Source organism: Chiloscyllium punctatum, chromosome 12 (genome assembly GCF_047496795.1).
Source record: "Chiloscyllium punctatum isolate Juve2018m chromosome 12, sChiPun1.3, whole genome shotgun sequence".
Taxonomy (NCBI): Eukaryota; Metazoa; Chordata; class Chondrichthyes; order Orectolobiformes; family Hemiscylliidae; genus Chiloscyllium; species Chiloscyllium punctatum.
This window is the reverse complement of record NC_092750.1, coordinates 37,123,184-37,149,789: the sequence shown is the minus strand read 5'-3', so window position 1 is coordinate 37,149,789 and position 26,606 is coordinate 37,123,184. Positions and strand designations below refer to the sequence as shown.

At 42.1% G+C, this 26,606-nt stretch overlaps 1 protein-coding gene across 5 annotated transcripts in view; it reads left to right on the top strand.

Moving 5' to 3' along the window:
* Nucleotides 1-25,693, top strand: part of LOC140483794 (uncharacterized) — a 42,413-nt gene extending 16,720 nt beyond the window's left edge. For 3 of the 5 annotated variants that reach the window (XM_072582391.1, XM_072582388.1, XM_072582389.1), the window contains 5 exons: nt 2,750-2,869; nt 9,523-9,588; nt 10,282-10,385; nt 13,528-13,674; nt 25,008-25,693. In XM_072582391.1, coding sequence (XP_072438492.1) covers nt 2,750-2,869; nt 9,523-9,588; nt 10,282-10,385; nt 13,528-13,674; nt 25,008-25,383 — 813 coding nt within the window. In that variant the 3' untranslated portion in view covers nt 25,384-25,693. The remainder of the gene's footprint in view (nt 1-2,749; nt 2,870-9,522; nt 9,589-10,281; nt 10,386-13,527; nt 13,675-25,007) is intronic. The other 2 variants (XM_072582392.1, XM_072582390.1) reach the window with 1 other exon arrangement.
* Nucleotides 25,694-26,606: the final 913 nt, after the last annotated feature.

The window sequence follows — 26,606 nt, the reverse complement described above, 5'->3', positions numbered from 1 at the left end:
ATGTATCTACTGCCCTTGTCCTTCTGGATGGAAGTGGTCATTGGTTTGGATCTTTGGTAAATTTCTGCTGTGCATCTTATAAATAGTATGAACTACTGCTACTGAGCATCTGTGATGGGTTGAGTGGATGCTTGCTGATGTAGTGCCAATCAAGTGGGCTCTTTGTCCGGGATGGCATCAAGCTTTTTGAGTGTTGTTGGAGTTGAGCCCATCCTGGCAAGTGGGGAATACTCCATCATATTCAAGATTGTAGATGGTAGACAGGCACTGGGGAGTCAGGAGGTAAATTAGTCACCACAATATTCCTAACCTCTGACCTGGCTCTTGCAACCACTTTGTTAATGTGGTGAGTCCAGTGAGATTCTGGTCAGTAGTCACCCCCAGGATGTAGATAGTAGGGAATTTCAGTAATGGCTACCCCATGATTATCAAGAGGTAGTGGTTAGATTGTCTCATATTGGTGATGGTCAATGCCTGCCATTTGAGTGGCATGCATGTTACTTGCCACTTGTCAGCCCAATTCTGGATATTGTCCAGATCTTGTTACATTTGAACATGGATTGTTTCAGTGTCTGAGGAGCCATGAATGGTGCTGAACATTGTGCAATCATTGGTGAACATCTCCACTTCTGACCTTCTGATGAAGGGAAGGTCTTTGATGAAGCAGCTGAAGATGGTTGGGCCCAGGATACTACCCTGAGGACCTCCTGCAGAGATGTCCTGGAGCTGAGATGATTGACTTCTAACAACTACAACAATTTTCCTACACACCAGATATGACTCTAACCAGCTGAGAGTTTGCTCCTGATAACTGTTGATTCCAGTTTTGCCATGGCTCTTTGATGCCACACTCAGTTGAATGCAGTCTTGATGTCAAGGGCAGTCACTCTGACCTCACCTCTGGAATTCAGCTGTTTTATCCATGTTTGAACCAAGACTGTAATGAGGTCTGGAGCTGAATGACCTGAGTGGAATCCGAACTGGGCATCACTGAGCAGGTTATTGCTGAGCAGATGCTGCTTGATAGCACAGTTGATGACACCTTCCATCACTTTACTGATGATCAGAAGTGGACGGATGGAGCAGTAATTGGCTGGGTTGGATTTGTCTTGCTTTTTGTGTACAGGACATACCTTTCCACATTGTCGGGTAGATGCCAGTGTTGTAACTGTAATTATTTCTGAAAGAAGGGTCACTGGCACTTAGGGGTTACTTGAACACTCTTCACATTTAGTCACTGGAAGAGCTTAGCTAAGGGGGCCATAAATTCTGAGTAATGTTGTTGGTGAGTTGTCAGCACCCATTGCCTTTGCAGTATCCGGTGTCTCCAACTGTTTCTTGATATCACTTGGAGTGAATCAAATTGGCTGAAATCTGGTATTGTGATGCTGGGCTCACTGGAGGAGGCTGAGATGGATCATCCACTAGGCACATCTGACTAAAGATTGATGTGAATGCTTCAGCCTTATCTGTTGCAGCGATGTGCTGGGCTCTTCCAGCATTAAGGATGGTTATATTTGGAGAGCCTTCTCCTCCAGTGAGTTGTTTAATTGTCCACCACCACCATTCATGACTGGATGTGGCAGGATTTCAGAACTTAGATCTGATCCATTGATTGTGGAATCTCTTAGCTCTGTCTATCACTTGCTGCTTAATGCTGTTTGGCGTACAGGTAGTCTTGGTTGGTAGCTTCACCAGGTTGTCACCTCATTTTCAGGTCTGGCTGGCGTGGCCTCCTGCACTCTCCATTAAATGTGAAGAGTGTTCAATTGACCCCCAAGTGCCAGTGAACTCTCTTGCAGAAATAATTTTTGAATAGAATTCTAAATGGAACAATACCAAATAGTTAAAATTTACAATGCGATGAATTATGTAGAGACTAAAAACTTTTAAGAAGAACATTGAGTTCCCAGTGACCAACTCAATGGATCACACAAGATTTCACTTTATATGACCCTAACTTTCACAAAAACTAAAGTCAACATCAACTAAGTATGACTTAGTAAACAACTAATGTGGTAAACTACAGAAAATATATCCCTCTGTAATTTCATAACACAACTGAAAAACTCATGCTGTATTTATGCATTACACCATACTCTCTGTAGAATTGTGCTTTTTATGGGAACCAGTCCAAAGTTACCCCTAGCTTTCAAAAGACTGACTTGTCCCTGTTTTGCTGAGTCATGATGTTGAATGTCCAGCAGAAGTTGTTTCCTTTGGTCCTCTGAGAATCTCCAAATCAGCTTCTTACAGCCAGGTTCAGACCTTTCCTGGTTATATCAGATAGAACTATCCAGTGCTTTAAAAATTCAACAGGTCTGGACTCTGACCAGAGACTAAACTCCATCCAGCATTCGCTCTGGTGATTAACAGAGAACAGTTTTCTCCCTTCTATGCACATAAGCAGTTATTTCCATGTCCTTCCCACTGGAATATTTTCTCTCTTTGTCCAAGGTCCCTTTTCTGTCCAAGTAAGAAAGCTGGCACTTCAATTTAAATAGGACATGCCCCTGGACTCCCAGTTGCCACGACAATTAGGTCACAGAGGCTTATCATTGAGCAAATCCCACAGGAGAGCAAATGTCATTACTCCATTTTGCCTTGAGTTTAAAACACAGAGATTTTATAAAACTGAACATTTGGAACAAGAGATACAAACCTACATAAATAATTGTGATGTAGATCTGATATTTACAACTTGAAGTAAACAACAGCCAATTCATATTAGTTTATCTAATTTCTTTAGTGCTCTTTTACTTTTGGTCGTCATGGGGTTTTTGCTGATCGTTTAGTGAACTGTCAAGGCTGGCATGAAGACTACAATAGACCTGCTTGTGTAATGAAATATCTTCATCATTTTGGGCAGGTAAAGTTTGTTCAACAAATTTTGGTTAAAGTTAATTATTATATGCTTGAATCTAGTCATTTCTTCCTGAATAGAATTTGTGCACCATTGACCATTAGACCATAAGAAATAGGAGTGGAAGTAAGGCCATTTGGCCCATCGAGTCCACTCTGCCATTCAATCATGGCTGATGGGCATATCAATGCCACTTACCCACACTCTCCTCCGTATCCCATAATTCCTTGCAACATTAAGAATTTATCAAGCTGTGCCTTGACGACATTTAACATCCCAGCTTCCACTGCACTCCGTGGCAGTGAATTCCACAGGCCCACCACTTTTTAGCATATCTAGATTTTACTTGGTACTTGCAGTTTGCATTAATGAATGTTTGGGTGTTGATTAGCACAGTTGGCTGGATAGGGTCATAGAGATGTACAGCATGGAAACAGACCCTTCAGCCAACCCGTCTATGCCGACCAGATATCCCAACCCAATCTAGTCTCACCTGCCAGCACCCGGCCCATATCCCTCCAAACCCTTCCTATTCATATGTCCATCCAAATGCCTCTTAAATACTGCAATTATACCAACCTCCACCACTTCCTCTGGCAGCTCATTCCATACACGTACCACCCTCTGTGTGAAAAAGTTGCACCGTAGGTCTCTTTTATATCATTCCCCTCTCACCCTAAACCTACGCCCTCTAATTCTGGACTCCCTGAACCCAGGGAAAACACTTTGTCTATTTATCCTATCCATGCCCCTCATAATTTTGTAAACCTCTATAAGGTCACCCCTCAGCCTCCGACACTCCAGGGAAAACAGCCCCAGCCTGTTCAGCCTCACCCTGTAGCTCAAATTCTCCAACCCTGGCAACATCCTTGTAAATCTTTTCTGAACCCTTTCAAGTTTCACAACATCTTTCCGATAGGAAGGAGACCAGAATTGCACGCAATATTCCAACAGTGGCCTAACCAATGTCCTGACAGCCGCAACATGACCCCCCAACCCCTTTACGCACTACTGTGACTAATAAAGGAAAGCATACTAAACACCTCCTTCACTATCCTATCTACCTGCGACTCCACTTTCAAGGAGCTATGAACCTGCACTCCAAGGTCTCTTTGTTCAGCAACACTCCCTAGGACCTTACCATTAAGTGTATAAGTCCTGCTAAGATTTGTTTTCCCAAAATGCAGCACATCGCATTATCTGAATTAAATTTCATCTGCCATTTCTCAGCCCATTGGCCCATCTGGTCCAGATCCTGTTGTAATCTGAGGTAACCCTCTTCGCTGTCCACCACACCTCCAATTTTGGTGTCATCTGCAAATTTGCTAACTATACCTCTTGTGCTCGCATCCAAATCATTTATGTAAATGACAAAAAGTAGAGGGCCCAGCCCCGATCCTTGTAGCACTCCACTGGTCACAGACCTCCAGTCTGAAAAACAACCCTCCACCACCACCCTCTCTCTTCTACCTTTGAGCCAGTTCTGTATCCAAACGGCTAGTTCTCCCTGTATTCCATGAGATCTAACCTTGCTAATCAGTCTCCCATGGGGAACCTTGTTGAACGCCTTACTGAAGTCTATATAGATCACATCTACCGCTCTGCCCTCATCATGTTTGGATTACAGTGCAGAGTTAACACTGATAGCACAGGTTTAATTCCTGCACCAGGTGAGGTTACCATGAAGGTTTTTCTTTTTCAACCTTACCTAATGCATTGTGACCCTCAGGTTAAACCACTGCCAGTCAATACTCTCTAATGAGACAGCAGCCCAGTGGTCTGCTAGGACTATGGTATGGACATTCATTTATTAATTGTCTTCATTTTGAGGTTGGAGTTTTGCAGTACTGCCCTGTGGGACCATAACTTACAGATTCTTGATCTTATGTCATCTTCATTTCACTTAAGCAATGGAGAGTCCCACTATAGTCGAATTGCCCTGTTTTACTGGCCTTTAAACTTGGATCATGATTTGAACACTCAGTCTCTCTGTCAAGTCTTACTGATGCTGTACTAGAATTTTAAATGATGAATGTCCACTTTCTTAAGGAGAAAAGGCATACCAGAGTTAGTTTCACAAAGAGTCACAGAATGGCACAAATATAGCTACTACTACTCTGAGTAAAAGAACTACCTCTGATATCTGTCCTATATCTATCACCCTTCAATTTAAAGCTATGTCCTCTCACTCTAGTCATCACCACCTGAGGAAAAAGTCTCTCCCTGTCCACCCTATCTAACCCTCTGATTATCTTATATGTCTCAATTAAGTCACCTCTCAACCTTTTCTCTCAAATGAAAACAGCCTCAGGTTCCTCAGCCTTTTCCTCATAAGACCTTCCCTCCATACCAGACAACATCCTAGTAAATCTCCTCTGAACCCTTTCCAAAGCATCCACATCCTTCCTATAATGTGGTGACTAGAACTGTACGCAATACTCCAAGTGTGGCTGCACCAGAGTTTTGTAAAGCTGCAGCATGTCCTCATGACTCTGATATGCAATCCATCTACCAATAAAAGCTAACTTACTGTATGTCTTCTTAACAACCTTATGAACCTGTGTGGCAATTTCAGGGATCTTTGTACATGGACACCAAGATCTCTCTGCCCATCCACACTATCAAAAATCTTACCATTAGCCCAGTACTCTGCATTCCTGTTACTCTGACCAAAGTGAATCACCTCACACTTTTCCACATTAAACTCCATTTGCCACCTCTCAGCCCAGCTTTGCAGCTTATCTATATCTCTCTGTAACCTGCAACATCCTTCAGCACTATCCACAACTCCACCGACCTTAGTGTCATCCGTAAATTTACTAACCGTCGTTAGGTCATTTATAAAAATGATAAACAGCAGTGGACTAAAACAGTTTCTTGCAGTACTATACTAGTAACTGAACTCCAGGATGAGCATTTGCCATCAACCACTACCCTCTGTCTTCTTTCAGTTAGCCAATTTCTGATCCAAATCGCTAAATCACTCTCAATCCCATGCCTCCGTATTTTGCGCAATAACCTTCCATGGGGAACCTTATCAAACGCCTTACTGAAATCCATATACACCACATCAACCGCTTTACCCTCATTCACCTGTTTGGTCACCTTCTCAAAGAACTCAATAAGGTTAGTGAGGCATGACCTACCCTTCACTGAACTGTGTTGACTATCCCTAATCAACTTATTCCCCTCTAAATGATTATAAATCCTATATCTTATAACCTTTTCCAATACTTTATCCACAATCGAACTATAACTCACTGATCTATAATTACCAGGGTTGTCTCTACTCCCCTTCTTGAACAAGGGACAACATTTGCTATCCTCCAGTCTTCTGGCACTATTCCTGTAGACAATGATGACAAAAGATCAAAGCCAACACTCTTCAATCTCCTCCCTGGTTTCTCAGAGAATCCTAGGATAAATGCCATCCTGCCCAGTGGACCTGTAGGGCAGGTAGGAGTGAGGTGAAGAGTGGGAAAGCTGGCACTGGGGGGAGTGAGGTGAAAAGTGGGAGAGCTGGCACTGGAGGGTGAGGAGTGAAGAGTGGGAGAGATGTCACTTGGGGGACTGAGGTGCAGAGTGGGAGAAGGGGCACTGGGAGGAGTGAGATGAAGAGTAGGAGAGCTGGCATTGCAGGGAGTGATCACATTTCCTCTTTGTGAACCTTAATCCCATCTAGTCTAGTAGCCTGTATTTCCGTAATCTCCTGAACAACATTGTCTTTTTCCAGTGTGAATACTGAGAAAAATATTCACTTAGCACTTCCCCTGTCTCCTCAGACTCCACACACAGCTTCCCACTATTGTCCTTGATTGGGCCTAATCTTACTCTAGTCATTCTTCTATTCTTGGTGTACCTGTATAGAAAGTTTTAGGGTTTTCCTTGACCCTATCTGTCAACGACTTTTCTTGTTCCCTGCTGGCTCTTCTTAGCTCTCTCTTTAGGTCTTTCCTGGCTTACCTGGAACTCTCAAGCACCATAACTGAGCCTTCATGTCTCATCCTTACATAAACCTTCTTCTTCATGACAAGATACTCAATTTCTTCAGAAAACCATGGCTCCCTCGATCAACCATTTCCTCTCTGCCTCATAGGTACATACTTATCAAGGACGTGCAGCAACCGTTCCTTGAATAAGCTCCACATTTCAGTTGTGCCCATCCCCTGCAGTTTCTTTCCCCATCTTGTGCATCCTAACTCTTGCCTAATCACATCATAATTGACTTTTCTCCAGCAGTAACTCTTGTCCTGCACTATATACCTATCTCTTTCCATCACTAAAGTAAACATAACCGAACTGTGGTCTCTATCACCAAAGTGCTCACCTACCTCCAAATCTAACACCTGGCCAGGTTCATTACCCAGTACCAAATCTAATGTGGCCTCTCCCCTTGTTGGCCTGTCTACATACAGTGTCAGGAAACCATCCTGCACACATTGGACAAAAACAGACCCATCTATAGTACTCAAACTATCGTCTTTCCAGTCAATATTTGGAAAGTTAAAGACCCCATAACAATTACCCTGTTACTCTCGTTCCTATCCAGAATTATCTTTGCTATCCTTTCCTCTACATCTCTTGAACCATTTGGAGGCCTGTAGAAAACTGCCAACAGGGTGACCTCTCTTTTCCTGTTTCTAACCTCAGCCCATACTACCTCAGTCGACAAGTCCTCAATGCCCTTGACTAACAATGCCACACCTCCCCCTCTTTTACCATCTTCTCTGTTCTTACTGAAACATCTAAATCCTGGAACCTGCTACAACCATTCCTGTTCCTGCTCTATCCATGCCTCCGAAATGGCCATAACATCAAGTCCCAGATACCAACCCATGCTGCAAGTTCACCCACCTTATTCCAGATGCTCCGAGTGTTGAAGTAGACACACTTCAAATCACCTCTCTGCTTGCCGGTGAACTCTTGCCACCTTGAAACCTCATTTCTGACCTCACTGCTCTCAACCTCATGGACAATGGAACTATAATTTAGGTTTCCATCTCTTTGCTGAATTAGTTTGAACCCTCCAGAAGGGCATTAGCAAATCTCCCCCCCACCCTCCCTCCCCAGGATATTGGTACTCCTCTGTCTGAGCTGTAGATCATCTGTTTGTAGAGGACCCACCTACCCCAGAATGAGCTTCAATTATCCAGGTATCTGAAACGCTTCCTCCTGCACCATCCCTGTAGCCACGTCTGCAACTCCTCTCACTCCCTATTCTTTGCCTCGTTAGCACATGGCAGGGGCAACAAAGCAGGGATAACAAGTCTTTGTTCTAGCACTAAGTTTCCACCCTTGCTCCCTGAATGTCTACCTTAAATTTCCATCCCTTTTCCTACCTATGTCGTTAGTACCTATGTGGACCACGCCTTCGGGCTGCTCCCCCTCCCCCTCAAGGATTCTAAAAACGCGATCTGAGACATCACGAACCCTGGCACCTGGGAGGCAATACACCAACCGTGAGTCTCTCTCGTTCCCACAGAACCTCCTATCTGTCCCTCTAACTATGCAATCCCCAGTGACTAATGCTCTGCTCTTCTCCCTGCTTCCCTTCTGAGCAACAGGGGAAAACTCTGTGCCAGAGCCCTGTGCCCCATGGCTTATCACTGGTAAGTTGACCTCCCCAACAGTGGTAAAGAAGCTATACTTATTATTGAGGGGAATGGCCACAGGGGTTCCCTGCACTGCCTGCCAGTTCTCTTTCCGTCCCCTGACTGTAACCAATCTGCCTTTCTTACATCTGAGGAGTGACTACCTCCCTGTAACGCCTCTCAATAACCCCCTCTGCCTCCCGAATGATCCAAAGTTCATCCAGCTCCAGCTCCAGTTCCCTAACGTGGTTTCGAGGAGCTGGAGTTGAGTGCAGTTCCTGCAGATGTAGTCGGCAAGGACACTAGTGGTGACCCTTACCCCTCACATTCTGCAGGAGAAACATTCAACTGCCCTAACCACCATTCCCACTATTCTAAATTCCCAAAGAGACTGTAGAAAAAGAAAGAATAAAATCTAGTAACCTTGCCAATCTGGCGCACCAAACTTTTTTTTGATTAGAGGAGGAGAATGGATGGGAGACACCTCGTAAGTAGTGTTTCGGTTAACGCAACCACCCAAATATATTACTTCACTTACTCAGCAGTCCTGTGTCCACTCCTGCTCAGCGAGTGTTCTATCTATTCACGAGGTGAGTTTTAAAATCAACAATTTACCTTCCCATCAGCCCCTTGGTCGATGCTCCTGCTCTTCCTGCTGCTGAAACAAAAACGGAGGGCCCCGACACTTGAGGTAAGTTTGTTAAATCAGTGATTCACCTTCCCATCAGCCCGCTGGTCAACGCTCCCATTCTTCCTGTCGCTGAAACAAAAATGTTGGCAATATACGTGTCATGAAATTAAGAATTTAAATTGAAAATGACCTGTATTGCAGCCAAAGTTGTTCCTGTTTATAAGCTTGTTTTAAAAAAATGTTTGAATTTGACTCTTTTCCTATTTTTCGGGTATAACTGCAAACATGCATCCTTTAGGATGGTTTATCGGCAGCATTTGTAATTTCCTAGAGTCTATGCTGAAACTGAGCCAGAAGTTAAGAATTTAATTTTGTGTTTGATACACTGTAATCTCAGCTATCTTTTGATTAGTGCTGTCTGTATTGTTCCTTTTTAGATTAATACCACCTTCCCATGTTTCTACAATCCATTCAAACCTCATGAAGTGATCAGGGAAAAGCAGGTAGGCTGGCCAGGAACACCCCAGCACGCAGAAATAGTGTGTTTTTTTCCCCCCAAAATCAAGCACAGAAAAATTCCCAACTTATTTTCAGCACTACAGTGAATAATATGGCATTTCAGAGATCAATCTTTCACTCTATCACAGATGTTGGGGAAATGCAACTATTTTTTAGTTTGAGGAGTCAAAGGGACACATATTTTTGTTGCTATGCAAGCAGAGACTCTGGCCAAGGAAACAGTAAAACAATAGAGGGAAACAACAGAGGAAATGATGTAAGAATGAAAGGAAATTAATGTTGGCAACGACCTCAGTAAAGCAATATACCAGCTTTCAAAATAAACTGCAGTGACAATCGAATATTACAGATACAGGTTATATGCATTTAACCACAATTTTTAAAAATTAGTTTCTTTTTTCAAAAGTTTAGATTTATTTCAAATTGTGCAATGAGAAGATTAGTTTTTATAAGCAAATCATGAAAAGATTAGTTTTCAGAAACAAGTGCTGTATATTTTACACAAGTCTGTGCAAATGAATATAGGTAGACAGTATTCAGCAATGCACGAAGAACTCCTGCACAAATAAAGCAGAATTAATAATAACTATGGCTCGAACATTCAGTTATTGTATATAGCAGTTTTCTTAATGTCCCTTTTTTGGTGTTATACATTGTTAACACTTTGGATTTTCCAGCTGACATGGGGAATGGCAGTGAATTCTCTTCTGTGGCCATTGCTGGGCTTTTTCGGGTATGGAGCTGCAGGTGTCTTTGTTCTATTTGACTGCAGGAAACGAAGGTAAAACAAAAAATGACATTGTTCTTTATTTGTTGTGCAATTTCTGCAGTACTGGATTAGGCACAGAATCATTGGTTTATAATAGATCTCCTAATAGGGAACTGGGCTTTTATTGATACCCTGAAGATAAAGCAGCATGGCAAACAGTCATTCATGATTGTCCTTGATAGTGCTTAATATCATGTACAGCCATTTTTACAAGGATTCTGAGAACTTAATCCATATTTCATAATATTTGCTCACTAGAATTTGGATTTGTGCATTTTCAGTCACTTGTCTTGTTTCTGAATATAACTGGGTTAACTCTGAGTACCAGCTATCTGTACTGGAAATGGTTCTCTAAGTGCAAAGATGTTTTCACTGAGTTGAATACATATGGAAAATTAACTGGTAGATGTTTGGGATCAGCTTGGTCAGGTGTACAGTAAGTCAGGCAGCATCCTAGGAGCAGAAAAATAGATGCTTTGGGCAAATGCCCTTCATCAGGAATGAAGCTGGGAGCCTTGGGGATGGAGGGATAAATGGGAGGGGGGTGGGGCTGGGGGGAAGGTAGTTGGGAGTGCGATAGGTGGATGAAGGTGGAGGTAATGGTGATAGGTTGGAGGGGAGGGTGGAGCAAATAGGTGGGAAGGAAGATGTACAGGTCGAGTCTGCTTCAGGACGTGGCTGAAGAGCTTAAGGGCAGAGGAGATGACCTGGGGGCTGCAGTAAGAGAGAGAGAGACTCACTGAGCTCTTTGCAGAGTGAGGAGGAGAACCTCTTCAAGGTAGGCATCCTTGGAAGATGATTCGCAGTGAGGTTAAAATCATCTAGGCGAAAGTGAGAACTGCAGATGCTCCTATCTCCAATATTCTGCAGTCCTCACTTTCACAGTAGGTCAGATCCATTCAGTTACAATTGCAAAGACAATGATATACTATGTATAGCTTATGGTGGACATGGTTGGGCCAGTTTCTCAATTCAGGACTTTTGGCACCAATCCTACATCTAATGCAACATCGGTTAAAAGCAGAGATTGTAATGGCCATGAGCTGAGTTTGACACCCAATTAGTTTGGCACCAGATTCAGGGCCAGAGACAAGGACTTGTGATAGACGATGATTCTATAAAGTGAACAGGAAGGGAAATGTCAGAGTTAGACTATTGAAAGGGATGGAATGAGCAGAACATTAAAGCTTTGGGAATGCCACCAACCCTTGTGGCACACCACTAGTCACGGGTCTCCAGTCTGAGAAACAGCCTTCAACCATCACCCTCTGCTTCCTGCCATTGAGCCAATTTTGAATCCAATTAGCTATCTCTCCTTGGATCCCATGTGACCCAACCTTCATGACTAGCCTGCCATATGGGACCTTGTGTTTCATTTATCCATATTCTCGAACTCAACAGCTCCCACATTTGCCATATAATTCTCTGCCATTTTTACCATCTCCACATGATGCAATTCTCAAACATGTGTTTCCCTTATTTTTATTCTTATAATTCCTGTACTCCTTTTGTAATAAAAGACAAAGTGTCATTTGTTTTCTTAATTGTTCACTATGGTTGCAAGCAGGCTTCCTGTGTTCTTTGATCACTCTCAAGTCCCTCTGAATGTAACAACATTCCCTTTGAAAAAAAAATTTGGCTTTTCTATTCTAATGACCAAAGCAAATAACCCCACATTTCCCAATTATACTTTATGTGCCACCTTGTTTTCCAGTCAGATAATGTGACTGTAGCCCCTGTGTTCTCATCATAGCTTCCATTCCCATTGAGCTTGTATCATTAGCAAACTTCCTCCCACAACACTGTCCAAAGCCACAACCTTATTTTTGGGTGAAACTCCAACTTACAAGCACTTAGGCCAATCTTCTAGTGTAGTACAATTAGGGTATTGTGTGCAATTCTGAAACGCACATTATAGGAACAGTGTGAGTGGATTGGAAAGGATGCAGGGGAGATTTACCAGGATGTTGCTCGGGCTAGGGAGTTTCGGTTATGAAGAGGGATTGGACTGATTGGGATTAATCTCTTTGGAGCAGAGGAGATTAAGAAGGCATCTGATAAAGTTGCATGAAATTATGAGGGCAAAGATAACTGGTCAGAAAGGAAAGTTTCCCTTTGATGGAGGGATCAATGACCGGGAGGCAGGAGGTTTAGAGGGGATGTGAGGAAACAGTTTATTTCACCAAGAGGATGGTGGGAATCTGGAACTCACTGCCCATAAATGTAATAGAGACAGAAGTCTTATTAACATTTAAGAAGTATTTAGATATGCATTTCAGAAGCTGAGGCATACAAAGCTATGGGCCAATTGCTGGGAAATGGGATTAGATTAGTTAGGTAGGTTTTTGTTTTACCAGCACAAGCTTGATGGGCTGAAGGATCATTTCTACTCTGTAGACCCCTGTGACTCTACGGATGCCGCACACTTGGACATGCCTCCTTTCAGTTGCAATATTAATCCAGTCTGTCTGCTCTCCCAAGCAGAAGAATTATCCATAGTGTAATATTATCCATAGTGCAAATAGTCCAATATTAATCCTTTAACCAGCATCACTAATACAGATATTGAAACGTTGTCACTTTGCTGTTTATGGAAGTTTGCTGTACGCTGATGAGCTTCTTGTATTAAAACTAGTGGCATAGTACTTTTTTGGCTATATTTGCTTTAGGTCCTACTGAAGTTATGAAACACACAATATAAATGTTTTTCTTCTTTTTCATTTCAAACTGGCATTAAAGAGACTAAGTGCAGATTAGCTGACTTATTTGTTTAACACTTCCTTTATTCCGAGAGTTACTTTAAGGTGTAACACTTCCCTGCCTCCTCTTTGTCCTATTTTTCTGTTTCACTTTAACTACTGTTCTTTCAATATAAAATGTTAATGTGTCTGTAGACGCTGACTGACTGGAGTACTTACAGCATTTTCTGGATTGGTTTCAAGGATGTCAGTGCAGTTTTAGATGTTTAATTTTTAATGACAGCATTTCCAAATCAATTTCTTGACAAATCTGAAACTATTCTGTTATATTCATAGAAAGCAAAGATAATCAGTTTATACATAATACTTACTGAAATGTTTCCAATTAAAATTAGTACTTCTCTAACGCAAGTGATGGAGGTATTGATTAATAGTAAGTTTGTCATCTTTCTTAGAAAACTGAACACTGTCTTGGAGAATCAGGCTGCTAAAACTGAAAAAGAGAAAGAGCCAATGAAGAGACGTAGAAGAGGGAGCAAAATAGCCTGTCGTCACGGCAACCATTTTACCAGCTACCCAACTATGATCAGTGGTTCCCTCAGGTTAGTCTTGCAACAAATTTCAGAACATGGAGTATCCACTTCCTCCACTTTTTCACTACTCCAGACCTTGCACAGTACCCAAATGGATATAGGATCCAATACTTGAAAGACACTGCTTTTACCCAGTTGTAAATGTTCTGAGCAAAATATGTTTAATCCAAAGATAAATGTTCATGTCTTACTGATAGTAAGATTGTTGACCTTTAGCAAAAAAAGGTACTTTCAGGAACTCTCTAGAACTCAGGTTCACTGGTTAAATATTAGAGGTCACCCATTTCAGAAAGAAATAAAACTTGTTTCTCACTGAAGTGTATGATTCTTTGGAACTCTCTTCCTCAAAGATTGATGAAAATAGAGCCATAGAGTCATATACCACAGAACAGACCCTTCAGTCCAATTCGTTCATGCCAGCCAGATATCCTAAATTAATCTAGTCCCATTTGCCAACATTTGGCCATATCGTTCTAAATCCTTCCTATTCATATACCCATCCAGATGCCTTTTAAATGCTGTAATTGTACCAGCCACCACCACTTCATCTGGTAGCTCATTCTATACATGCATCATCCTCTGTGTGAAAACATTTCCCCTTAGATCCCTTTTAAACATTTCCCCTCTCACCCTAAACCTATGCCCTCTCATTTTCGAGTCCCCCATCACGGGGAAAAGACCTTATCTATTTACCCTATCCACGCCCACATGATTTTATAAACCTCTGTAAGGTCACCCTAGTGGTGAATATTTTATGGCAGCAGCAGCTAGATTCTTGATCAAAGGTGCTGAGTGGTCTACTTCTGCTCCTACTTCATATGTATTGTATGAAACTGATCAGGGATCTTTAATCTGCACAGATTTTCCAAAACTGTATCCTGTCCTCATAATGGTACAGTCTATGTTAATTTCCATGGATCCACGTCCTTTGAAACAACTTCGTAAATATATCAAATTATTTGTCCTTCTTGACATTAATCCCCCCTCCACCTCTGTGTCACCATCTGAGGGAGTAGTATAGCAGAATTCCCAAAAGCATTATTTAACACCGATCTTAAAAGAAGCAATTTCTGCAATTTCAGTGCTTTACATAGAAACGATCACTGAGAAAATTAGGCAGATGTTGGTAGAATCAGGTTTGTTGGTCTTTCCTTATCAAATAGTACTGCAGAATTTTATTTCAACTTAAGTTTTATTCTGTCAAATTTGTATAGTTTCATCTGACCAAGTGTATGCTCACACAATAATCCACACATAGTACTACAAACGTCATATTGTATAGATGATTTTAAATTATAATGTTCCTTAGCTTTGTTTTTAAACAGCAAATATCATCCCCCAGCATGAAATGCTGTTGCTGGAATATCTATTATCCTATTGGATCAAAATTTCCACTAATCTTAAACCCTGTTAATTTTGTACTCTTGTCCTGTAGTTGCCCAATCGCAGTTTAATTACCCACTTATGGCTGCACCGTGCTTCCTATTTTAGACATCTGGATTCAATTTCCTCCAGATAATCTTTTCCTCAGTGAAAACAAGTTCAACCTTAAGTCTATCCTTTATAACCCCGGTCCAAATCCCGGGAAAATCCACAATAGTTGTTTGAACTGTCTCTTCTCAGTCAGTTTCATTCTGGTAGTTGGATACATACCCAATAACTTGATAAATCAGGTTCTCGATCATGTTACCTTTCATCGCAACACTGACAGCGGTGATTGTACAGCATTGAAAATTAAGCTATGTTTCTGGTTTGGGCATTCAGAGACCACCTGAAGAGATGGATGGTCATAGTTTCTCTGAAAGCAAAATTATAAATTGTGGTATTTAAATGATTTCTCTGGTCATTGGCAGTTTGTCTGTATAAGCCCCCTTTTTAGTTACTATCAGTATATTCATTCCCTAGCTATTAGAGTAGCCAGAAGCAAAATAAGAAATACTCAGGAAACCAGGCTGATTAACTATTTTCATTGTGCAGTTGTTTCTGTGTTTTTCTACTGTGATGAATTCCATCCCACTATACAAACATACAGGTTCCCATATAGCGGAAGCCTTGAACTAATGTTGAAAATTGCTTCCTGAAATATTCAGCGGAGTAGATAGGATTTCTAATCTAGTAAACTTACATAAAGGCTAAAATAGACTTCAATCACTAATGTAGGTATTAATGAAGGCTGTGATGGCCAATGGCAAATGGGAAAATAAAGAATGGATGCAAATTTTAAAAAAGGTTAGAATGAATATTCCAAAGGGAGGGATCTAGCCATCTGAAGGATGTGCAATAAAGATAGAGGAGTGAGGTCAGAGAATGTAGTGGATACTGGCATCAGAAAAACATAAAATCTGGGCTGTTGTGTAGGGTGGTAGATGTTGGGAGGAGTGAGGCTTTAATTGCAATGTGCTGAGTGGTTTGGAATGCTATAATAGTGGAGAATGAATAAAGATTTAAATATTTGTTGTTCTTCACTGTGTCCAACACTTACACACAAATGACATGGGTGCCAGGAGAAAAGAGAGAAAAAAAGAATATGAATGACAAACATCCTGTTAACACTGAGAGCTGCCTCTGAGGGAGCTGGATCAGTGTGATTGGAGGATTCTTTTTTTTTCTCCTGTATTAAAGAGGAGAGGAGACTGATTCTGTTGGTGTCTTCCCATTGAGGAGGAGTTTATTTTGAAGTTTTTGGTTCTTCTTTATTGTTTATTGTGATTGTTTGTTTTCTAGGTTTTTTTGCAAAAAGAGAAAGAAAAAAATAACTATAACAGTGGAGAAGGACTTGTTATGCGATAAGACGTAGCTGCCAGTTTAGTTTAATTTGCATGTGAGAGGCCATTAGCGAAGTTGAGTCTGGAGATGTAGGTGTGAATGTGTAGTTCTTAATTCATTCACGAGATGTGGATGGTGTGGCTATATGAACAGTTACTGCCCATCCGTAACTCCTGACTTGCATGTTTTGTATGGTAGACAGTAACTGGGAAAGTGACTTGTAGGAGAATTCCTGGCCTATGAGCTGCACTTATAGTCACAGTATTGACACCACTAGTTTAGTTCAGTATTTATTGAGAAGAAGCACTCAGTATATTGACAATGGGGCATTCATTATGATATGACTACAGTCCCTGTACATGTCCAAGCCCTCCATTTCTTCCTCTCCCGCCGACCTAACCAGTACGCTTCCTCTGACACAATCATTCGATTGGCTGAACTGATCTTCACCTTCCACAACTTTTCGAATCCTCCTACTTCCTTCAGACCAAAGGGGTAGCCATGGGCACATGCATGGGCCCCGGCTATGCCTGCCTCTTCATCGGGTATGTGGAACAGTCCATCTTCCGCAGCTACACTGGCACCATACCCCATCTTTTCCTCCGCCACATAGATGACTGTATTGGCGCCACTTCATGTTCCCATGAGGAGGTTGAACAATTCATCAACTCCACTAACAGCTTCCACCCTGACCTTAAGTTCACCTGTACCATCTCAGACACCTCCCTCCCTTTCCTGGACCTCTCCGTCTTCATCTCTGTGAACGACTCAACGTGGACATGTACTTCAAACCCACCGACTCCCGCAGCTACCTGGACTACACCCCCTCCTCCTACTCCCTCTGTAAAAACACCACCCCTTACTCCCAATACCTCCACCACTGCCGCATCTGCTCCCAGGAAGAGCAATTCCATTCCAGGACATCCCAGATGGTCTCCTATTTCAAAGACTGCAATTTCCCCTCCCACGTGGTTAACAATGTCTTCCCACGCATCTCCTCCACTTCCTGCACCACTGCCCTTGAACCCCACCCCTCCAACTGCAACAAGGACAGAACCCCCCTGACCTCACCTTCCACCCCACTAATTTCCAAATGCAACGCATCATCCTCCGCCATTTCCGCCACTTACAATCTGACCCCACCACTAAAGATATATTTCCCTCCCCACTCCTATCAGCATTGCTTAGAGATCATTCCCTCTAGAACTCCCTCATTAGGTCCACACCCCCCATCAACCCATTCTCCACTCCCTGTACCTTCCCTTGCCACCACAAGAGGTGTAAAACCCTCCCCTTCAGCCCCATCTAAGGCCCAAAGGATCCTTCCACATCCAGCAGAGATTTTGCTGCACATGCAAACACCTCATCTACCGTGTCAGTTGGTCTCGATGAGGCCTCCTCTACATTGGGGAGACAGGATGCTAACTCGCAGAATGTTTAAGGGAACATCTCAGGGACATACGAACCAAACAATCCCACCGCCCTGTGGCCGACCACTTCAACTCCCCCTCCCACTCCGTCAAGGACATGCAATTCCTGGGCTTCCTCCACCACCAAATCCAAGCCACCCAATGCCTGGAGGAAGAACACCTCATCTTCCACCTTGGGACTCACCAACCGCATGGCATCAATGTCGATTTCACCAGTTTCTTGATCTCCCCTCCCCCCACCTTATCCCAGATCCAATCCTCCAACTCGGCACTACCCTCTTGTATTAGGAGAGTTTTGCAACTTGAAAATCAAGTAGTATACATTGTTAGTTGTAAGAGACTAAGTTGCTTTTGGAGCAGTAAAATGTTTGTGCTACTGAGACAGAGCGGCATCAGGAGTCTTTGAAGTAAAGCTAACCGGCCTAACAGCAGCTGCTGGATTGGTCTAACTGCAGGTTGTTACAGACCTAGAGATGGTAAGACATCTCTCTCTTTTCTCTCTCTCTCTCTCTCTCTCTCTGTGTTGTAAGGGAAAGGACAAAAATACCCAGAGACTTAAAACAAAATTCAAATATAAGTAAAGACCCAGCTCCACCTGATTAGCTGTCTTGAAGCTCTCGACCAACTCCACCATCTCTACCATTGATACAGGGAGGGGCATATCCTCCACTCCCCTTTCGAAAGTCGATGACCAGCTCCTTTGTTTTGCTGACATTGAGGAAGAGATTGTTGTTGTTACACCATGCCGCTAAGCTCTCTTCATCCTGTTCTGTCATATTGTTGATCCAACCCACTATGGTGGTGTCATCAATAAATTTGTAAATGGAGTTAGAGCTGAATTTGACCATACAGTTGTGAATGCATAAGGAGCCCAGTAAGGGGCTGAATATACAGCTTGTGGGGCATCTGTGATGGTGATGCTCCTTTAACAATGTTATTCCATCCTTGTTTTTTTTCTGCTTGGGCCTTTCATTTGTTTTTTCTTTCCTCAGCTTTTAACCGTAATTCGGACAGTTTCATTTCTTTTTCTTTTGTTTCTCTACCTGAAGCTGCTTTCTTTTCAATCAGAGTTTAGCCATCTCTAAAGATTCCAATGGTGTTTCCAACAAATTTAAATGCTGAGCTATTGCTGTAATTATCTCCCTTTCTTACAGATGAAGATAACTCCAACCCCGGCAGCTTTTCCTTGTTCACCTTTTGTAAAGCCCCCAAAGTCGCTTCTTCCACCCCCAGAAAACTCTTTGTGACTGAAAGAGCCAAGGCTACACCAAGCATTGTTTAAACCATCTGAATTCAACACCTGGAACAAAAGACACTCACACCTACCACTGGCTTCCTTTGAGTCCAACAACCCTAATCCCAAATCGGAATTATAGGACAAATCCCAGGTGAGCCCCCAATCTATTTTGGACCAGACCAGATCCCCTCAAAACATTTTAAGATGGTAGCCCAGACCCTAAAATTTCTCGTTGTTTTAAGCAGACCAAAGGCGAACACTCCAGGAGTGACACAGCTAATCAAACCAAACAGGTTTTTTTAACACACGAACACAAAGAATCCAAATTTAGAAAAACATAACAAGTTGAAAACTCAAACAAGATGAAATGCAACTTAATAAAGAGCTGTTCCGATTTCCTGCAACATCCCATAAACACACTCCTTGCCAAAAAAGCAAATTCAAAAACAGGTTCTTCCAGGAGAGAGATGTCAGAGAGAGAGAGAGAGAGAGGGAGAGAGGGGGGGATCAGCAGGGAGCTGTTTCTTTGGGTCTCCAGCTAAAACTAACCCAAAACTAGAAAAAAAACCCTGAACTGGGAGAACTGGCTACTCCCCCTTCATTGTACAAGTATTTTTACAAAAACCCTGAAAACATTTTCTGCTTGTTGACTTAGGTAGCATCTGTTAGCCATTATTAAAGTAGCCAGTTCAGACATTTTGGCACCTCTGCCTTGATGATTCCTCTTTTAAAAAAAACCAAGGACTGAATAACCTTGTTAAAGGAGCAGCATTGTCACACACTGGTGTTGAAGTCACCTATTCTCACTGATTATAGTCTGTGGGACAGGAAGTTGAGGATCCGGTTGAAGAGGGGGAGCAGAGTCACAGATCTCGGAATTTGGAGATGAATTTTGCTGAAATTATGGTATGGAGCTGAAGTCAAGTTAAATGAGTAGATGTTCTACCTGGTGAGATAATTCCTGAAGTGTTTACTCAGTTGTGTTTTTATGACCAGAAAAAGAAAAACCAGCAGCCACGTGTGCTGTTTAGAAATCGCAAAACAGATAAAGTGATTGGAAAAAGCTCTGAATTCATTTTCTTTGTGTTCAGTGAGAAAAGTCATAGATGCCGTGAGGAATGAAAGAGAGAATCCTGTTTGGTACATGTGCAGAAAGTTGCTGAAATGAGATGCTTGTGACCTCACCAGTTGAGTAAGAAAAGCATTGAGTGTCTGCAAAGAATATTGCTGGGAAAAAGAATTGAATTTTTTTTTCTGTTTATTATCTTTCCAAACTGACTTTATATATATATCTTTTCATCCCCTTTCCTTTATGCAATATGACGTATTATTAAAAGTACATTGGCAGCCTCATTTACATGTGCTCGCTGAATCACTACTGAAGTAACCAAATTACAAAAATAAACCTTATGACCTGTCAGGTCATATTTCTAACCAGGAATTGACTTGTCCAGTTTCACCATCAGCTGGGACCATAATGATTGTATCGGTGCTGGTGAGAGTGCAGGAGGAATAGATGATAGAGCAAACACTGAGGCTTTGATATTCTCCTCCTCAGTGGTAGATTGCAGGGTTATGGTGGATGGAGCAGGACATTCCTCCAGAATGCAAAGCCCAGCATTGAAGAGCAGAAAGAATTAGGTTCCCATTATTCACAATCAATTCTCCCATTCCTCTATAAAGTCCATTTTTTTTCTGCCCAGTGGTTGATGCCAAATTTGATGCATCCTCACTGTCAGCTCTTTACACTCCAGCTTCACCATCTACACTTGTCTCGCTGTCCTGCTCTCTGGCTGATTCCCCTGCCTCCTTTTCTGTAGGCATGTGTCCCTCATGTTAGGTACTCCTTCAACTATCATTGATCGTTCTTTGGCATTAAGTGTCATTTTCTCCTGCAGATACATGGGAAGACTGAGTCTCAGCTCAATTGCCACTTAACCACCTTATGAACATACATCCCTCTGACAGCTAATGAGTCATAGAGTCATAGAAATGTACAGCATGGAAACAGACCCTTTGGTCCAACCCATCCATGCCGACCAGATGTCCCAGCCCAATCTAGTCCCACCTGCCAGCACCCTGCCCATATCTCTCCAAACCCTTCCTATTCATATACCCATCCAAATGCCTCTTAAATGTTGCAATTATACCAGCCTCCACCACATTCTCTGGCAGCTTATTCTATACACGTACCACCCACTGCGTGTAAAAGTTGCCCCTTAGGTCTGTTTTATATCTTTCCCTTCTCACCCTAAACCTATGCCCTCTAGTTCTGGACTCCCTGACCCCAGGGAAAAGACTTTGTCTATTTACCCTATCCATGCCCCTCATAATTTTGTAAACCTCTATAAGGTCACCCCTCACCTCTGACGCTCAAGGGAAAACAGCCCTAGCCTGTTCAGCCTCTCCCTGTAGCTCAGATCCTCCAACCCTGACAACATCCTTGTAAATCTTTTCTAAACCCTTTCAAGTTTCACAACACCTTTCCAATAGGAAGGAGACCAGAATTGCACGCAATATTCCAACAGTGACCTAACCAATGTCCTGTACAGCCGCAACATGACCCCCCAACTCCTGTACTCATTACTCTGACCAATAAAGGAAAGCATACCAAACGCCTTCTTCACTATCCTATCTACCTGCGACTCCACTTTCAAGGAGCTATGAACCTGCACTCCAAGGTCTCTTTGTTCAGTAACACTTCCTATGACCTTACCATTAAGTGTATAAGTCCTGCGAAGATTTGCTTTCTCAAAATGCAGCACCTTACATTTATCTGAATTAAACTCCATCTGCCACTTCTCAGCCCATTGGCCCATCTGGTCCAGATCCTGTTGTAATCTGAGGTAACCCTCTTCGCTGTCCACCACACCTCCAATTTTGGTGTCATCTGCAAACTTACTAACTGTACATCTTATGCTCACATCCAAATCATTTATGTAAATGAGAAAAGTAGAGGGCCCAGCACCGATCCTTGTGGCACTCCACTGGTCTCAGGCCTCCAGTCTGAAAAATAACCCTCCACCACCACCCTCTGTCTTCTACCTTTGAGCCAGTTCTGTATCCAAATGGCTAGTTCTCCCTGTATTCCATGAGATCTAACCTTGCTAATCAGTCTCCTATGGGGAACCTTGTCGAACGCCTTACTGAAGTACATATAGATCACATCTACTGCTCTGCCCTCATCAATCTTCTTTGTTACTTCTTCAAAAAGCTCAATCAAGTTTGTGAGGCATGTTTTTCCACGCGCAAAGCCATGTTGACTATCCCTAATCAGTCCTTGCCTTTCCAAATACATGTACATCCTGTCCCTCAGAATTCACTGTAACAATTTGCCCACCACCAAGGTCAGGCTCACCAGTTTATAGTTGTCTTTACCGCCCTTCTTAAACAGAGGCACGTTTGCCAATCTCCAGTCTTCCGGCACCTCACCTGTGACTATCGATGATACAAATGATGTGATAGCCCAGCAATCACTTCTCTAGCTTCCCACAGAGTTTTCGGGTACACCTGATCAGGTCCTGGGGATTTATCCACTTTTAACCGTTTCAAGACATCCAGCACTTCCTCCTCTGTAATATGGACATTTTGCAAGACGTCACCATCTATTTCCCTACAGTCCATATCTTCCATATCCTTTTCCACAGTAAATACTGATGTAAAATATTCATTTAGTATCTCCCCCATTTTCTGTGGCTCCACACAAAGGCCGCCTTGCTGATCTTTGAGGGGCCCAATTCTCTCCCTAGTTACCCTTTTGTCTGTGGCCAATCAGGTAACCTGTACCTGCTCACATGCCATTTGTATAAAGATGGAAGGATGAGCCTGCAAATTCTGGCCCATGTATATCCAGGCCACATGATATATCTACTGCTGTGCCTCACATTGTACTCTACTGCCTGCCCAGTGGCTTCTCTCACTTAGAGACATTAATTGTTGCTATCATGAGAGCCATATTGATCCAATGCCACCATTCTAATCGCCCTGGTGGTGCAGAGATAGTCACTGATTCAGTTCCTGCAGTCAACCTAGGTGTGCCTAGGACCCAGTGCCTGCTAACCTCTGCAATAATGTCTGTCCAGACTTCCTTTCACAGTCAGGAGAGACTTTTATTGCTGTTAGTAAGGGAAGAGCAACTCTCACTGTTCACAGACATTTTTGATAGAAAATGTCTTGTGGTGCCATGCTTTGTCTGATTTGAGACATTTGCCAGTTGAGCATGGAGAGCTTAATGATACTTCAGATATCAGTAGCAGAGGGGAAAGCTGGAACCACAGTGTTACCTCAAGGTTTCCTGTAAGCTGTTCCCACATGGATACTGTTGACTTGGAGGCATGAATACATGGCTTGGCGCTGCTTAAAATTCATGTCCAGACCTCTAGTGGTAATGGTAAGTCAGTAACTCCTTACCCATCCCCCCCCCCCCCCACCTTGCAATTGATCAGGTCTGTTCCTACCAACGTTTTACTGGACTGCTACCTTCTAATCACAGTCAGGTAGCTGTTTCTACTGCAGCTGGAAGGTCCACGCACTTTCAGATCTATCAGTCGGACTTGTGCCTGAGGCTCAACTTCATTTAGTTTGTTTTCATGAAGCTAATACACAAGAGTGGCCTAGAACCTCAAGAGTCTCGTGCAAAACCATCCACTTGCCCTTACTTCAAATTACTGTGTGATTTAGGGTCAGACATCGACAGGTCAAAAAGGCCCTTCAGCCCATCGAATCTGCGCCGGTCAAGATTAACCATCTAATATTCAAATCCCATTTTCCAGCAATGGGCCCATAGCCTTGTATACCTTGGCATTGCTGGTACCCATCTAAATACTTGGTAAATGTTGTGAGGGTTTCTGCCCTTACCACTCACACAAGCAGTGAGTTCCAAATCCAGCACCCTCTGGGTAAAAACATTTTCTCTCACATCTCCTGTAAACCTTCTGCCTCCACTTTAAATCTACATCCCAGGGTCATTAATGTCTCCATTAAGAGAAAACATTTCTTCCTGTTTGCTCAAGCTATGCCCCTCTAATTTTTTTACATCTCAATCATGTATCCTCTGTTCTAAGGAACCTAACCCCATTCTGTCTAATGTCTTTTTGTAACTGCAACTCTCCAGCTCAGTCATCATCCTGGCAAATCTCTTTGAGTACCCTCTCCAGTACGATCATATCCTTCCTACAATATAGATTCCAAAATTGCACACAATACTTTAACTGTGGCTTAACCAATGTATTATACATTTCCAGCAATAACCTCCCTGCTATGAAACCCTATGCCTCAACTATTAAAGGCAAGTATACCATATGCCTCCTTAACCACTTTATCTACCATCCCTAATACCTCAAGGAACTGGTGTACATGCATATCCCTCTGATCCTCAGTGCTTATCACTGGGTTCTACCATTCATCATGTATTCCCTTGCCTTGTTTGTCCTGCCCAAGTGCATCACCCCACACTTATCCAGACTGAATTACATTTGCTGCTAATCAGCCTATGTGACCAGCCCATCTATATCCTTCCGTACTCCAGGGCTATCTTCCTCACTATTCATTACCCACCAACTTTTGTATCGTCTGCAAATTGATCAACGTCCTGCATTCAATGCTAAACCTCAACTCTCTTACAGCCAAATTTATGCACAAATATCAGTGAGTAGCCTAGCCTTTATGTTAGGTAAACAGGCAACTCTGAGCCATGACACTACATAGATCACAATTTGCGTTTAATCTTCATTGTCATCTTTAAAATAAGTAATTACTGGGTTATTTTCACCATTTCCAAAAATAATAACCAATGGAATTTGCATGATGTCTTTATTGTAACTTTGCAATTAGATTACAGGCAGCTCATTTCATTGAAACCAATTGCACAATTTTTGATCCTTATGGTTCTTTACATTTCTTTTCAAAAGTTGTACTTGTTTGGATCACGTTTTGGAAGACCATCAAACTACCTCAACACCCAGAGTTGAAGCATCTTGGAACCATCCATCAGCCATTCTCTGGACAGAACAAGACCTTTTGGATCTTGAGCACCTGGACTTAGCTGTAGCAGAATATACCCAGAGCAGGCCACCATCTATCTATTCCAATGTTTATGTATCACAGGATGGTGAGGCACTCGCAGATAGTGAAATAGAATGGAACACACTTCATGGAAATATGGATTTTGGAATATCAGAACAAGATATTGATTATTATTTTGCTAGCATTTCCAGAAGGCATAGCTTTCGCCAAAATATTCTCCCATTTCATCCATTTATGGTTGTGGGTGAAACCAGAGTGTAAATTGGGATGAAAGTGTGAAAATGGTGATTCAAGTGTTTTGAATTATGTTTTTGCCAATGGGAGGATACTGTATGTAATTATTAAATATACGTTATATGCAGCTAGTCAAGAGATGATTACTATTTAGTTCTGTGTTTACACTACACATCTATCTTTGTTTTATACAAATTAATTTTGCAAATTTAAAAGCCGAGAATTCAATTCTGAGTTTATGTAAGGAATAGTAGTTTTAAGAATCCTAGAATCAGAATGCGAAGGAAATGTGACTCTTGTTGCTCTTTTAAAAATATAAACAATTTTTAGCAACAAACAGGAATATTAAAATAATCGTTTGTTCCAGATCTCCTTTCTGATGCTTTGGCTGCACAACTGAAGGCTCCCTAGATCAGCCAGAGATTTCCATTCTGTGTATTAACTGTTTGTTCATAGGTCCTCCAGGACCAATAAACTGCTCTCACCTGTCTTAGGCCATATACTTTTCCTATCTATTTATCTATAAGTTAAAAATATGCAAAAGCTAATGAAATTAATTTTAACCTAAATTGAGTAGGGCACTGTTTACCATAGGAATTGATTAGATATTATAATTAGCAGGATTCCATTGAGGAATAGCCTGAGGGGCCTATTTAAGAGCAAAGCATTATAACTTCATTTCACCAGTAAGACTAATCTTAAACCAGTTTTTATATAAAACTGTGACCATCACCACTGAGAAGGACCACCATCTTCAGCTTCCCCTCTGTCCATAAGCTATCCTGATTTGAAACTAAATTGCCACTGTTGCAGTCAAAATCCTGGGACTCCCTTCCCAATAACACTTTACATGTATCTACACTTGAAGGACTGTAACGATTCAAGAAGGCAGCTCTCAGGAGGAACAGGAATGGGATAATAAATACTGGCCTAGCCAATCACATCCATACCCCACATACAAATTAAGAGAAAATTTGTACCAATCAAGATTCTGTTAATTTATTCTCCCTCTGCCTGCAAACTTAAAATGGATGTCAAGTTTTCATCCAGCATTTATATGCTCGATGAATGGGGTGTGATTTTCCATCTATTTATGAAAGGAGTGTGATTTATGCATATATTTGTTATTTTTTAGGTGTTTGGATTTTAAGGTAGTGTCATCTGAGTGGTGGTCTATTTGTCTGAAGGAATTTCATGCATAACGGAAGCAGTTGTTTTTGAACCATGGTTTTAAACTAGTATGTGAAAGA